We start from the raw sequence: 16,965 nt of genomic DNA on the forward strand, positions 1-16,965 counted from the left end.
CAATTTTCACAAATCAAATTGCAGTTTATAGAAGCATTTAACAAGCTCGCGGTCAAAAAAAATCAAATGTAACAGACATTGCGAAGTGCCCAAAATTAATAAAATAAAAACTAACACCATAAAACGAATGGCACGCATAGACTAATAATTGACGGCTGTACTCGCAACTAGTATCGGATTGTCGATGCCACAGTAAAGATCAAAGGACTGTACGCACGCGCTATGTTCGAGAGCGGAGATGTGCGTCCTTTTGTTGAATTACCTTGGTAATACCACAATGTTCATGTTAGAATACATTCCAGCATGTGAGAAAATATTGATTAGATGGAAGTGTAGAAAGCCATAACTTAAGGTCACCGCATACAAATAGTTTGAGTACTACAGATCTCTTTGAATAATATCGATAGTGCATTTTTAGACAGTTGTTGAAATTAGAAAAATTAAATTGTTAGAATAAATAATGGTTTTGAATTAAGCAAATGGTGGGGGGGGGCAGCTATTGAAAATTATATCAAAGGGAGGAAGAGATTGCAGTCATTGACAGATCAGAATTTTTTTTTGCAGTTAAACCGCAGCAAACACAAAATGCTATTACAAAGTTCACAAATATTATGAATAGGTATATCACAAAATAATGTTGACACAACGTTTAAACATATTTAATTGTGAAATTACGCTCTAAATATGTACAGTATTTATGGTTCTTCAAGATAGTGTTTTCTACTGTACACCAAACTGTTATTTAAATTTTTTATAATGTAAAATTGTTAGCTGGGGTTGCAGGTTATCAATATTGCTCTTTGATTACAAATTTTATAACCAATTTTCTAACTAATTAATGATACCCAGTGGCGGATTCATGGAGGTGGGGGTGGTGTCAGCCAGGCCCGGGTCCTCTGAATTTTCAAGAAAAAACATTGGAGAAAGAAAAATGTCTCTGTTTAATCGTCAAAAGGACTTATACAGTAGGTGGAAATAAGTTTCACTAATTATGTAAAACGTTATTTAATTATCCTTGGTTCATTTCGTTCTCTTGTCTCTAATGAATGACGTCATCTGTTTTTATGATATGTTTTTATTGTGTTTTGAGATTGTTGTTCTTTTGCATTTTATTGTATTTTGTATTTGAACCAAATAAGTTCAATCAATCAATCAATCATTTCCGGCTATCTTGAGATGCCATAATCATAAATTTTCGCCATAAACATAGTGGGGCTGAACCAGTATTTAGTATTTACCCCCTATTCTGTGAAAGCTCTTCGCTGGGCCCCCTCTATATATCAAATTCCTGGATCCACCACTGATACCAATGTGCTTTTTCATTTAATTTCATTTCATTTATTCGTCTCAAAATACAATTCACATAAAATATCATACACAAAAAAAGACGGAGAGACAGGGAAAGAGAACTAAATCAACTGTCAAGTGGATTATCTAACAAAAAGACAGACAGCAGACTCAAAAAATATAAAAATATATGAATATAAATATAAAAAATCAGACCTTAAAATAATCTTTCAAGGCTTTATAAAAATATTGCTTTGTCAATTCAAAAGTAGTATGAAATACGAGGAACTTTATTGTAATCTCTCATTATAAAAACATTATAAATCAAAGTTGAAGTTTAACAAAAATAGGGAAAAACACTTATAAACATCACATACAATATACATACAATTTAAAAAGAAAAAGAAAATTATAATCATATTATTGTCAATTATATATATATATATATATATTATGAAAAAAGCGAGGTTCACCAGTAGGCTTGATTAGACATTTTATTTAACTGTTTAGTTTTGTAACACACACATGGTGTGCCACTCTTCGGAAAAAATTGAGTAATGACTAAGTACTGTAAGATACCAAAAGGAGGGTTAAAGATAAACTAAGCATGTGCAGAGCGAAAGTGATACATCAAAAGATAATATTATGGTTTTTGTCTAATTAGTTATGGTCTAATGAAATGTTTGTTTTGTTATTATTCATTCTGGTTTACCATCGAGCCCTCTGCCGACATTATTTGCGATACGTTCTACCGTCATATTTTCACTATAATATACTGTGTGTGTGTGTGTATATATATATACTGTATATATATATACATATATATATATATATTTACCATTAGACCATATATATAATTTATATATATATGTATGTATATATATATATTATTTGATTATTTATATCTAATAATGTATATAAAATTTTATTTACAATTATATAAAAAAAATATAGTAAACATTTTACAACAAAGAATTACAAAGGAATTTATGGGGAAAAAAGGAGGAAACATGAGTTACAAGCAATTGTTTTTACTTTCAGAAGGAATTGAAACAAATTGACTAATTGTCAAAATCAATATGGGCGTATTTTTATTAGGTGGTAGTGAAGATTTGATGAAAACATGAAGCTGGTGGTCCATAATAAGTCCTTCAGTGGTAAGCCAATCAATTTATTCTGTTTGAGTTCTATGTTTTTTTAATTTACATTTTATTTACATTATGTTTTTTTAATTTACATTTATATTAAAGTATGGTATATTCATTAAATTATTTTAAATTAGTCATGTTATGGTGTATGCTTGGCATATGATCATCCATACCTGCTTCCCTCCTTATACGATAAAAAGTAATTAATAATCACCTGGTTTTCACTAAGGCGCAATATTGATCATTTAAACAGAATATCGTGGTTTCACATTATTATTCTGGCCATTAAATCAAACAACTATTTAACACATGCTCAGATTCCTTGGTGGATCTACCACATCAAAGCATACTGTATGGGATGGGGGAAGGGAGAGTGAAGCGTACATGGGGAGCCACAATATAATAATGAGATGTATACAAAAACTTTGAATTTTTAAAATCAAAATTTAACATTTAAAAATGTAAAAAAAAATGCTATAATGCTGAATAATAATAATAATAATAATAAAATATGTCTGGCCTATTGTTACTAGTTTATTGTTAATTTAATTGAAGTTTAAAATGTCAATGAATATGATAATTAGCTCATAATGCTTGTGCTTGATGTTGCTGGCGATGACATCACCACCATATCATCCAGCATTGCATAGTTGAATTCCGACTGTAAATCAATGCATTGTGTATATACTCTGAGTGTACTGCATGTACACTATATTAATATTATAGAGCTCTGGCAATGACATCATCAGCCATTTTTAATTTAACCTTGATATAATGCATCAAAACATCTGGGGAATTTAGGTATAGCTGTGTTTGAGTATAGGCCCAAAAGAAAATAAGCCTGGCCTGCTTCCTGGCCTATCTTATTTTAAGAGACCCAATCATATTTTGATTGGAAATCACATGATGAAAGAGTCAGCTTCTTTTTAAAAAATATTTTTCACAAGGGTTACTTGATAAGATAACCCTATAGTGTAGCTTAACTTTGTGATGAAATACTGCTTTTATATTATGGGAATATTGAAGCTTCACTGTAGAGGGATTGCATACATTACAAGAATGCAAGTGATTAATAAATTAATTGTCTACTGGCATTTATTGAATTATTATTAATAATCGTTATTAAATTTATACTTTTCTTTTTTCTTTTTTTCATTATATTAATTAATTAATTATATATATATATATAATTAATTATATATATATATATATACTAGAAAAAAGGAAAGTATAAATTTAATAATGATTATTAATAATAATTCAATAAATGCTAGAGACAATTAATTTATTAATCACTAAACTGAAATATATAATATATATATATCACAGATAAACAGAAAATTACAAGGAAAAACCTTAAAAAATACAAAGAAAAAAACTTAAAAAAAAAACTTAAAAAAAATTTAATTTGGATCAATGCAAGAGAACATTACTTTGCAGTAAATATTACAGGGTTTTGATTTGACAAAAAAAGCACATTTCATTAAGCTACTTGGAGCAAATTATCATATTTTGTCTTTATGTTCCCAGAGGATGAATTAATTATCATCCCAAAAGAGTTCCCAAATGTCAAAATCGGAGATGTTCTGGAAATATTCAACCCAGAGGAACCAAAGACTAATAGGTATGTAAAAAGTATACTAATTAACATTGTCCTATGTTGTTAGAGATATAGTTTCTGTACATGTGGTTATAAATATGTAATGTAAACAATACTATATTTACAATGAATTCATTTTGTAGTAAATGTAAACTTAATGAAATTATGAATGAAACTTAATTAGGAAATGCTTTATTGAATGATTATTACTTACTTCCTCTGTATGCTTATTAGTTTATCTCAAATTCCTTATTTGGATTCAAAATTTCCTTATTTGGATCATAGAGGTTGGTTTTCTTTTTCTGATTAACATTACCTGTAAACCTTCAGAGGTTTAATTGCTCTAGGTCAGAACAAGGTCAAAGCCAAGTGAGTAACCAAGGTTACTGTTGTTATTTAAATATTCAAGGTTATTATATTAACAGTGACTTTGAAACCACAAAACAATTTTATTTATAAACAACGACTACTACATAGTAGACTCTGAAATTTTGAAAAGTAAATTTTGCTTTCTTTAAAAATCTAAAAATTTATACATTACAAGATTTGAACAAAATTTTGCAGCTTAAGTGTTCATCTTGCATTATTATATATATGTGCACAACATTAATGAAGCAGAAATAAACAGAGAGACAGAAATAGCATATAAATCGCTCTGAAAATTGATTGATTGATTGAAGTTTATTATCAATCAATTAATCATTGATTGTGATTGTCAGTCAATCAATCAATCAATGTTCCAAATTTATACAGTGCCAGAATCTACTACAAAAGATGGCATGCTCTCTGTGACTTTTACATTGTGACTCATCTGTATTTAGGCCATACAGTAGAATCGTTAATATTACCACGGATCCTATATATTGTGATAATAACTTTTATAGATCAAAACTATAATAATCATTGTTAAACCAGTGCAAACTAATTAACATAATAAAGAAATAGAATGTGATTGGTCAATTTACTAATGCCTCGATATAGATTTTAGTTATAACAACCTTATGGATGGTCCGAACTGTAATTGCAATGGACAGTCACCAAACAATCGATCGTTAAAATTCTGCTCAGAGTGTACATTCATGATTTTTGGCAGAACAACTCAAAGTGCGTTAAATTAAATGACCAACAACAACCAAATAAGGAGGGACATAAAACAAACCCTGCCAGGACCAAGGTTCTTATTAGCAGTATCATTAGTATTTAGAATGTTAGATGAATGTGAAATTCTAAGTCAGTGTGATCACGTTGGAAATTTTACACATTCAAATTTGCCCTTAGTTCTCAGAAGGTTAAGTTTGTCGGTTGTTATACTCACCTAACGTTTTAACATATCTAGCAGTGAAAAATCGTATTGCGAAAACAATACAATTTTGTATCACATTTTGGTGGATCCGTTTCAACTTGGAGAAATAGATGGTGGCGGTCCACAACGGTAGTTATGCACATATTTCGTATTTTGGAAGCTTATGCATTGGCCTTCCTATTAATCCATAGTAGAATTCTGAGTCTTGGGTTGGGTCTCTTATACACAGGGGTGGGATATATAATGTCACAATGTACTGATTTATTGTTTATCAAAAAATGTTTTCCAGTTAAAGAGCACAACTACAGGACCAGTGCTACTTGCTACAATATGTACTGTATGTGTATTAAAAAATCATCATGCATTTAGACAAAATTCTGCAAGATCATCAAAAGGCCAACGACCTAATATTCACTAACAAAACAAATCAAAACTAATTTAGCATGTGAGTTTCAATTGTAGCATTTCCTTTAAAAAGTAATAGTTATTGTAATAATAATAATAATAAACATTAAGTATTTTAACAATAATAATAGAAATGTATTATTATTATTATTATAATAATAATAATAGAAATGTATTATTTTTGATTGCATTTATAATGACTATACCAACATCAATTATTGTTTTTATGTTTAATTATATTGTAAATTTCAGATTACTTTTGCAAGTACGCTCATTGAACGGAGAATTGCTTCAAAAGCAGAAAGGTAGGAGCAAGAGATATGTGTGTGTTTCCTGTTAACGTAGTTTCTGATATAAGAAAGAAATTTGAGTGTGTTTTTTCAACTAATTTCAATATTGTAAAGCACTTCCTTCTTGTTTTTGGTTTCTCAGCAATTACTTATACAGTAGACCTATGTAACTATTTATACTCCTTTGTTAGGAAGACAATATAGATATATTGAATTTGTGTAAAATAATTGTAAATCTATTCATAGAATCGTTTGTTAAATATCAACTTGGAAAATTTAGATTAATTTTAATTAGATGCCATGTAGCATCACCTACCAATAGAAGGATTTGGCGATTTGCATCAGTCACCTAACTTGTGTGTTGGATGTAAAAAATCGACTAGCACTGTGGTGTTTTACATGGAGATTGCTTGTTTATTGCTGTAAATATCATAATTCCTAGTAAACTATACCAAATTGATTGGAAATTAAACTTGAGATGTTTGCCTTAATGGTTTGCTAATGCTGTAAAGGATACCGGCCGCAAACATTGAGATTTTTTGACAAATGTTAGGCGTAGGCGCCTGCACATCTACGGCATGGTTAGTTATGCATGATGGTCTTCGACCCACGAACTACGCTGTGATGTTAGTGCTAGCTAAGATTTATAAAGAATCACTTAAATTTTCAAAGCATACAATCCTTGGAGAATGCTAGGATAAGTAAATAAACACTATTGTGACCAATCATAATGACTTTCCTAGCCATTTATTTCACACCTTAACAGTGGGTGGTTGTTTTTGCACCCACAACATTATCTTTTCCTATACTATCGCACTGTAATGTTTTTCATGTATACCCAAGTTAAGTCACATGACTGGCTGTAAACAGACATCGCCAAATCCCTCTATTGGTCGGTACACTGAATGCAATCTTCTACTCTTTTCTGAATTATGAATTGAGTTTTTAACCAGTTATGTGCAGGACCAACAGCTTAACGTCCATCGGATTGGACGTCACACATAAGGCAAATCACTCATTGATGCACTACATTGTCCACGGCTGAGGGATACAACTGTAATGAACAGTGTTGGATTTGCACCCCACATCTCATAGTTTGTACCTGCCAACTCTCATAATGCGTGAGTCTCACGCATGAGCTTCCACTTTTTAATTAGTCTCATGCCTACGTTGTACAGTATTATCCTCACGCATCATAAAAATTTTATGATAAAATGTATAGGCCTAAAATTCATAAAAATTAAGTGAATTTGTCATTAATGTGCAAATACAGGCTATATAAATTTCATTTAACAAAACTATATTGACTATATTTTTTCTCACGACCAACTCCACTCCCTAAATCTCATATTGAGATTTAGTTTGTGTAAAGAATTGCGTGTGTATGTTTGTTTTGTGCAAGGGATTGTCACCTACAAGTAGGACAATGATGTATTTGCTATTGACAATTCTTGGTGCATGTGTTGTGTGCCTAAATAAATAAATAAAATGAAAAATAAGACGACGATACAAATTAATGAAGATACTGTTGATGAAATATTAATGACAAATAATGAAACAAGGCTATAAAACAGCAGTTCTGAAGTCTGCAGCAGATAACAGTATGGCAAAACTAGGGACATATGCTCAGATCTCTGTAGTATTCTGAAATTAGAATTTTCATTTTGAATTATGTCCAGTAGAACCCGGCAAAATATTTAATAGTGTAAAATAAAGACCTGCTCCCTAAAAATGTCTAATGGAATTGCTATTTCACAGCCAAATTGCTATGCCAAATTAAGTGAATAGTTAGGATGCCAGAGTTCTGGAATCAAACGCTGCCATAGCATGGAGCTCCATGGAGCTATTAAACAACTAGAGTACTGAGTAGGTGGAGAAGTAATGCAGAGTTGTTTATGTGTACCATCCAAGATGGCCGCCGTAGGAAAGCGCCACCTTCAGGCTTTATATAAATATTACAAGCCCTTTGACTAACTATTTTTTCATTAATCATTATTATTAATAATAATATTAATAAATTATTAAACTGTGGAGTATCTGATTTAAGAATAAAGTACTGAGGAATCAAAATCGTAGTTGTGTACGCTGAACCGCAACGCTCAAATTTCAACATAGCTGTCTTCAAAATTTTAATAAGTTGAGGGCGCCATTGAAACAATGCTTAGCGTATTATGATTGGCTGAATCTATGGAAGCCATTTTGTGTGGTACATACACACAGTTCTGCTTATTGCTTATGTCGAACATCGAATATGTTGGAGTTAGTGCTTTAGTATTCAAATTATAACTCTCTGGTTTTTCACACAACTTACTGTATATTAACTCCATTCCCTAAGCCTCATAAAGAGAAGTTTATAATCATTACTTCATCCTGTAGTTGGCAGGTTGCTTGCTGTTAAATTTTAGAAAAAAAATTAAAAAAACATACCTATGTCTAGGCTAATACCGGTTTTTTTATATACTTGAAATTTATGTGTAATATTGCTGGGTTTTTTTTATTAACAATGAAATCCATATGATGTTTTGACATTTCATTCCAATAAATTGACTTAAATTTAGCATGATAGAGAGGTGTGTTAGCTATGTTTTCTCTTATTGGCTGTCGTATTGGGAAACGATTACTTTCCAACCAATCAGACTGTGTGTCATAAACACACCTCCACTAGACTGCTACATTGCATACATAGGTGAACCTTTAATATTATTTGTCGATTTGTTAACAACAAAACATTAATACATATTGACTAAATTTCCTGTCTGTTATGTTTCCTCAATTTACAACATGATTTAATGTTTAAAAAAGGATTTTTACCTTGAAGTGTTTCTTTGAAGAAAACAGCGAATGATTAAGGGCAAGGCTGCATCGCTGAACATAATGATGTAGATAGAATTTTTTTTTTTCCCAAATGTCTTTGGTACTGCTGCTGCATAAGATGTGTGTAGGCCTACACTATATATTGAAAATGTTAGTGAAGAAAACAGTGGATTTCTAAATACTGTTGCATGCTGTTATTTGTAATGCAATTATGTACCCTAAAGACATCACTTCCTTGTACTCTATTTGACTTCTTCAACTTATGACATCACATGTGTAACGTGAGTGCGTGCTGTAGCTGCGTGCATGTACGCTGATTCAGTTTCCTTTTCACTTTTCTCATGTTCATCGTTATTTGTTCATTTCCTCGAAATCTCGTCAGTCAGCATTCAAATGATGAGTCGATAACTCAACGTAATTTCTATTTCCTAAACTTTCTCGGCTGGCTTTGTTTATGTGTGATGTAGCGTGCGTGATGTCCATAGTCTTACGCGTCATGAGACAAACTTGCACGCAATAGGATTGCTTGTTTATTAAATCTGAAACTTCATTGAATGATCAACATGGATAGTAATAGTGAGCAAGGTAAGTGAACTCCAAATATTGATTATACTATTAAAACTACCCTTTAGTATTCATATTATATTTCATATTGTGAGGCTTATGCATACCTACAAGAGAAAACAGTATTTTAATACATACAGAGCTTCTAAGTATAAAATAAAGTATAATAATGTAAATACAATAATGTAAGTGTAATAAATAAAATAAACTATATTTTTGTGTTGTCACTATAATCACTTTTTTTTATGAATCAAAATTTAAATTAAAGTTATAATTTTATAATTTCTAAATTTCAAGCTAAATTTTAAAAATTCTTAACTTGAATATTAGAAAATATTATTAATAATAAGGCATTGCTATTTGAAAACATAAAATTGTTGGTTTAAACAGTGGAGTATGCACAAATTTTTTGGATTGACAAAACTCTCAAATTGTATTAACCACCTGATCATAAATTAAGTGCACCCTTTGTTGTCCCACCAATCATAAATAATCTGTGTTGAGCCTCGATGATGTTATCGGCCATAAAAACGAACAATTTCTAGGTTACGCCATCCAATGTACTGCTTCAAGTAATGCAGCTTAGTTTAGTTGGCTGAACTTGTGGTAGCCATAAAGGGTGCAGAACTGTGGCAATGCTTATACAAACATGATCCCCTGTTCCATTTGATCAAGTTTCAATAGCGCACCATCCTCTGAAAGGGAGTGTTAACCCATTTGTCCCGTGTGAAATATGACCCATGTTACTAACTTTTCAGAAAAGACATCAAATTGTTTCTTGGTGTACAGTACTGCTCATTTCATTACCAGAAAGACCCCAATAATAATGGCTTCCAATTTTCTTGGGTGTACCTTGTGTTAACGCAAAAAAACAAAAAACAAAAAAAAAAACAACCCAGTCCGAGTTTAGCATAGAAAATATAAACATTTAAGCAGTTTAATAGTTAATAGGTTTGCTGGATTTGTACTTTTCAAGTAAAGTTAATTATTGGTTTTTAATTATGACAGTAGCTCTATCAGGTTAAGTTATGCTGGTATATCCTGTTTGTGGAATTTTGATCTACACAGGCTATAGTAAAATAAATCTAGAAAAATGCTCAAATCAATAGTTTTTAATATGTTTTATCACAAACTAATGATGATAAAATAATGTATGTATGTACGTATCAATCAATTTTATTAAAATTTTTTTTATATTTAAATTTTGTAATGATTTTTAAAAATGTTTATTTAAACTTATATGTCCTATTTATTTGCATATGATTTTTTAAAGCTTTTATGCATTTTTAATGTTTTATTTTTAATTATAATGTTAGTTAAGGAGGAGGCTAATGTATTAGCAGTTAGCTTTCTTTCTATGTGGCTATCTGGCCTCTCCAGCTTTCCTTCAAGCTTTCATAATAAACTTTAAAAATATCTAATGAAAAATAAAACAATTTTTTTTTAAAGTAAGTGGAAAGCAAAAGAGGATCCTGTGTGGAAGCAAACTAATGTTTTGTTTTTACTTAGCACAAGTTTTTCGTCGAAAAGATCGTCACATGATATGAACACATCACAAGGATAGGATTATTGGCATCAACCGTATTCAACACCAACATAATTAACAAAATGACTTGCAAACAATTCTGCTTTACAACAATTCTTTGCATTTTACAACAGTGTACACAGCTTCAAAACAACTTTCACATATTGAATCGTCAAAAAAAACTTATCAATGAAATTGGATGTTTCACTTTATGACGAGTTGGCTGGAAGCCAAGTGCGCGTGAACGTTAGGCCTGTGACTCACATCGGAAAATCGATGCATGTTTACGTTGTTGGCATGTACCGGTATCCAGGATGATATTGGCGTGGATAACAATTGTATCAATGATTTACCTATTGTCCAAACAGGATGTTGTAGCATTTCTTGCCAATATTTTAATTCATCGCAAACTTAAGTTTGCCTCGCATGTTGCGTTTCCGATTATGTTGTTATAGCACTAGATTATCTTCAGTAGTACCAGTCATATTGGGCATACACAGTCTATCATGTTTAGACTTATGTCTCTTTTATCCCCTGCATTTTCTATTGATTTTATAATTATAAATTATAATTAATATTGGTATAAAATTTGTTTTATTCATTTTTTTTTTATATAAGTAAAGTATTCTTAGTATTTGTTAACTAAAGCAAAATTTGTTAGTTTTTATAAAGCAACTCAATAAGCTCAATCACCAAGCGCATAGAGGTTTTTTCGCATGATGCGCTATACAAATCCAACTATTATTATTTATTATTATTATTATTATTAATTATTATTATTATTATTATTATTATTATTATTATTATTATTATTAAGTTAAGAGAATAAAAATAATTGTTTAGAGTTTTGGTTTAGCACAGTGTGGTAGGTGTTGATACAGATGGCGCTGTAAGCAGCTGTTGATTATGATCAGTTATATAATTTGTCCAACCAACTGGATTGCTTAAAAAATAGTCTTAAAAATGATTGATCTTAATTTCATGCAGTGATGAATTTAAGTAAACACCTTTGGTTTATGATCCCATTTGGGTTGAATTTAAGTAAACACCTTTGGTTTATGATCCCATTTGGGTTGAATGAACTGAAGTTTTGAGTATAATTTTAAGGTGGATGTTGGGGCTATCTCTAGAGATATAAAAGTGAAACTATGAATTACTATATGAACTTGAAAGCTGTGTATTTTCATTTTCTGTTATTTTATACATTTTGAAAGTGACTGTTTCTCGTGATACCTTATTATTAATTAATTGGTAGATGTTTTATGTGGCATTTGTTTCAGTGGTTATGTTAATTATGAATAATTGGATGTGACTGTCATGTGCTAAAATGTCGAATGAATGAACTCAAGAAGACATATTTAAAAACAGTACAAATGACTAAATTCTACTCTAAATATATATTATACAGAAATATTATCATCATTATTATTGTTTCTTCAGCAACATTAAAAAATGGCTAGTGGACAAGTAATGCAAATACCATGATACCATATCATTAATTAATTGGTAGATATTTTTTGTGGCGTTTGTTTCAGTGGTTATGTTAATTATGAATAATTGAATGCGACTGTCATGTGCTAAAATGTCAAATGAATGAACTCAAGAAGACATTTTAAAAACAGTACAAATGACTAAATTTATTAAAGTATTTTCTAAAAAAAAAAAAATTAACACAATTAGAGTAGTAAGTTATCCAAAAATTATTCCTGACAAAGGTTGTTGACCTCAATGCTTGAAGTAAACAGTTGTGAGTTGCTTAATTTGCTGTGGTTTCAACAATTTCCAAGTTTTCTTCACATCCTCATAGGCCATGCTTAGAAAGATACTAAATATCTGACCCTTATAGTGACACCAGTGATTGATTTTTATTTTCTAGATATCGTGAGCATTGAACAGAACTTAGTGAAGGCATTCCAGTTGAGGGCGTACCAAGATGTGGTGGTTAGGCCGGTGGCTGATCCAGCAACCGTTGCTCTTGACTTGGTTGAGCTTGTATTTAAAGATCAATATATTAGCAGAAGTGATATGTGGAGACTCAAAAAGCACTTGGTAAAAACCTGCTTTCTCACAAGTTGACATGTTGTTTACATTCGAGACCAGAATTCATCATTTTTATATGTTTTTTGACTTAGAGTGTTTTCCGGAAAAATATAATTTGGATTAAAAGTTTGATTCCAATAAGCATCAAATAAGTTATAACTTCTCATAAAACACAAGTCTTAGCAATAATCAATATATATGAACTAATAAATTTACCAACCAATTTAAGGGGCTTTTAATGAATATTGGGTGGATAATATTTATGAGTCTTAAAAGAGAAATATTTTTTATAAATATGAATAATAAAAAAATCACTTAAATATACCACTAAATTAGTTCAAAAATATAGTGTTATTTTTCAAGTTCATTAGCTTAATTCAATTTTGTTCAATTCACCTTTTATTTCGCATCAGTTCCATAGATTGTACACTCAGAATTTCAAATAAAGGCCAGTACCGCACAGTACAATTTAGTATATACAAACAATTCAAATAAATTAATATGGAGCTACAGTAAACATAGTTAGTACAATACTGTATATTTTAAGAATATAAACTTAATTCTTCAAATAATGCAAGTCAAAATGATGAAAATTTTGTGACAGACCATTCTGTTCTTGCAATATTAACATTAGCTTTTTCTTCCATTTTCTTAGCTTGGCAGTTGCTTGTACCTAACTCAGAAAATTGAGTTCTCAATGATTGGTGCACAGGTCAACGAACTTTGGGCCGTTGGTGAGAGGGTACGCTGTGGGGTTGTGGCTGCCAATACAAAGGTAGCGTTCCGTTCAGCGACTGCGATGGTGTTCCTGTTTATTCAAATGAGTCGCGAGATGTGGGAGTTTGACAAATGGGGTGAGTCATATAATGAGCCATTTCAAGCAATTTATGAAATTATATTTGGGTCAATGAATCTTTGACCTTTTAATAGCTGGTCACACCAACTAAAATTTTGTAGATTCTGAAGACTCAGTTTCTGGCCATCAAATCAACCAATCAACTAAATAATTAAGCAATGTATATCACATAGTGTTTTGAAGTGCTTAAGATTTTCTCTGTGTATCTCTGCTTTCAATAACTCTATTACCCAAGTATTATGTATGCTATGATATTATTATGCTAATCTATTTCTCTGTCATGTAATGTATGGTGTGGGAAAAAGGATAACATTTAGGGATAACCAATTTTACATCCAAAGACTTGTTTCCGCTGTGGTCCTTTTGGTGGTACAGCAGGTGAAATCTCCTGCTACTATTAAGCCAGGCACTCGCACCCCCCAACTTTTGTCGGGCAACGCAATTCTATGTAAAGTGCAACCTTATGACGCACGCACAACGTATCGTTTTTAATGACAATCCGTTAAGACCGCTACCGACAATCAGCAGACGTTGTCGCATTGTCTAATAATAATAATAATAATAGTGTAGTTTTATATAGCGCACAAATCCATCTAATGTAAGATGCTCAGGGCGCTTGAAATGTGGACTAGGAACTCGATCAATGACTTTCTTCGCCCCTAAGGGTCCCTTCGTCTAGTGCTCACAGATAGCGAATTGGGGTCGTCGTACGACGACCCCCAACTTCGCTTTAGCCTCATGAAGAGACATTTTTTAAAAAGCATTATTCCATCCTGCAATTGGTGAATTGCTGTTGGATATTAAAGAAATAAAATAAAAAGATTAGATCATGGTGGTACACTCACCCTAAAATCACAGTGTTTGGTACAAAGCTGAAAGCGACTTAATTTAATGTCATTGAGCATTTGTTTATTTCATACATAAGTATCATGTTATTTCCGTGTAAAGTAAAAAACGTTTGTTTTTAAAGATAATTATGCAATATTGAGTTATGCAATACAAATTGGAAAATGTATAATCCTTTACTCAGCAGACATGATGATATGAGGAATATGTAAGTCATTCTAAAGGGACTAATCCCTATCTGGCACATTTAACTAGGAATTAATTGGCTGTAAACCCAGAGGGAAATGTGTGCCAACCACCAACATAACTGAAGTACACCACTTCTAATTATATAAGACCAATCTTCTTAATGCACATTTTTTTTAACCTAACCGAGTTGTGGGTGTGGGGGGGGGGGCCTTGGCCTATCTGACTTCATCTGGAGATGCCACCGCTGAAAGCGAACTTTTATGTATGTTTTTTTCTATAAAATAAAAGTCAAATGTCAAAAGGAAGTCTAGGTTTTACATACAGTATATATATATATATATTCTGTGTTTACTGGAACAGTCTTCCGCCCCATAACATTCCATAATCAAGTAGGCGCATAGCTCTTGTTCCAATATTTGCATCCACACCTAGGCCGTATCTATATACTGTCTTGGTTTGGCATTGACGGTTCATTAGCGATGCTGCAGTTGAACGTCGGGCTAGCCTAGGCCCTGCTCAAGCTGGTCATAACGTTTGGTCTTCATCTTTACCCTAGCTGCACTGATGAGGCCTAGAAGGCCGAAACGGATCCGTCTGCAGATATTGGGATTTTTTACAGTGGATATTTAGTTTGTTTTGTCATTCTTGATCGGATTTTCTCTACTGTTCCGTTTAAACTTTATATTATCATTATTTGCATTTATGTGGCTGCTCGTTGTTTTTATGGGTTTATCCCATTTGCCATTAAATTTATATATATATATATTTCGGTATATTTTATTGAAAACAGTGAAAAACATGAGCATCATCATTATCTTCCTGTAAGCCAAGTAAAAAAATGTATATTTTTTTTAAAGAGATAAGGATGGGACTCTTCCTTTTTATCCATTAAATTAATTTCTGTATTAAGCAATTTATTTTAAATATCTTTTTCAGGAGAGTTTCCAGAGTGTATGAAGGAATGTCTTTCAGTGAACAGCAGAGGAAGGATATATGAGGACTTCTATCGGTATTTAATAATTATTTATTACATCATATTTTGTACATTAAGTTAAATTAATATTTCAAGCATCCTAATTTGACATATGCATCACCTACTGAAAATAGGCAACTTTGGTAGTCTGCTTCTCCAAAAGAGTGTGCCGTCTGTTATTGCTGTTTCTGTCGCTACTGCTGATATTTTGAAGCATAGGAGTACTGTAGGTGGTAATGTGGTTGCACTTTATAACTCTCACCCTTAAACAGCAGTAGCAAAAGAAAAAATATCTGCAATAATAATAATAATAATAATAATAATAATAAATTTCAAGTCAAATCATATTACATTTACGGAAATCTCTGTCTGAGACATGTAGGTTGCTTGAACATTTATCAAATCGAAACAAAACATACTCACCAAAACAAAGAGAATTTAAACGTCAGATATGCCAAGACTTATGGGACCACCATAAGTGCTGGGCAATCATGCAATCAAATTTTCTGGATGTCAACTTGATTAATTACTAAAGCTCGACATAATCCCCTACGAGATTCAATTTCGGAGGAAATGACAATGATGTTATAATTTGCATTTTTCATTTGAGGACGGGTTGTAGCATGCCAATTAAGATAATCGCTAAACACTTAATCCTGTTCGTTAAATACAGGTCAAATGCAGGTCATACACCCACAACATTATATAAGCGCATTTAACTGCTCAGATTTGTCTATCAATTAGAAGACGTGATTAAATTTAATCAGAATGCTGTTATTTAATAATATAATGCCTAAGCCTCGTTATTTATCTTAGCAAGAAAAGCATACAGTACTTGGCCCAGAGTGAAAAAATAATTTTCTTCTGAGCACTTTCCCAAGTTTAAATAAGAGAAGGGAGTAATTTTTCAATGATTAATTGTGTAATACAGTACTTTGTAGACTTAATGTCTGTGAATTTATTTTGCTATTACTATTACTTTACTATTATTTGTTAATCTTTAGGGTGATAGTTCAAAATGAAAGACACAGTGAATGGACACCACTTCTTGTAACATTGAAAAAAGCAATGTTGGAATATCCAAAATATGCAAAGCATAAGGAAATGGAAGGTAGAGTAACATAA

The 16,965-nt window shown here is 31.5% G+C and overlaps 1 protein-coding gene across 1 annotated transcript in view; it reads left to right on the plus strand.

The window, feature by feature from the left end:
• Positions 1-16,965, plus strand: part of LOC117122161 (GATOR complex protein DEPDC5-like) — a 35,002-nt gene that overhangs the window by 1,547 nt on the left and 16,490 nt on the right. Inside the window, exons 2-8 of the mRNA XM_033267669.1 lie at positions 2,329-2,444; positions 3,966-4,059; positions 5,996-6,048; positions 12,813-12,985; positions 13,632-13,881; positions 15,798-15,876; positions 16,845-16,951. Coding sequence (XP_033123560.1) covers positions 2,411-2,444; positions 3,966-4,059; positions 5,996-6,048; positions 12,813-12,985; positions 13,632-13,881; positions 15,798-15,876; positions 16,845-16,951 — 790 coding nt within the window. The 5' untranslated portion in view covers positions 2,329-2,410. The remainder of the gene's footprint in view (positions 1-2,328; positions 2,445-3,965; positions 4,060-5,995; positions 6,049-12,812; positions 12,986-13,631; positions 13,882-15,797; positions 15,877-16,844; positions 16,952-16,965) is intronic.

The sequence above is a fragment of the Anneissia japonica genome, unplaced genomic scaffold, assembly GCF_011630105.1.
Source record: "Anneissia japonica isolate Jap-2015-1 unplaced genomic scaffold, ASM1163010v1 scaffold288265_len830512_cov201, whole genome shotgun sequence".
In the NCBI taxonomy this organism is placed as follows: Eukaryota; Metazoa; Echinodermata; class Crinoidea; order Comatulida; family Comatulidae; genus Anneissia; species Anneissia japonica.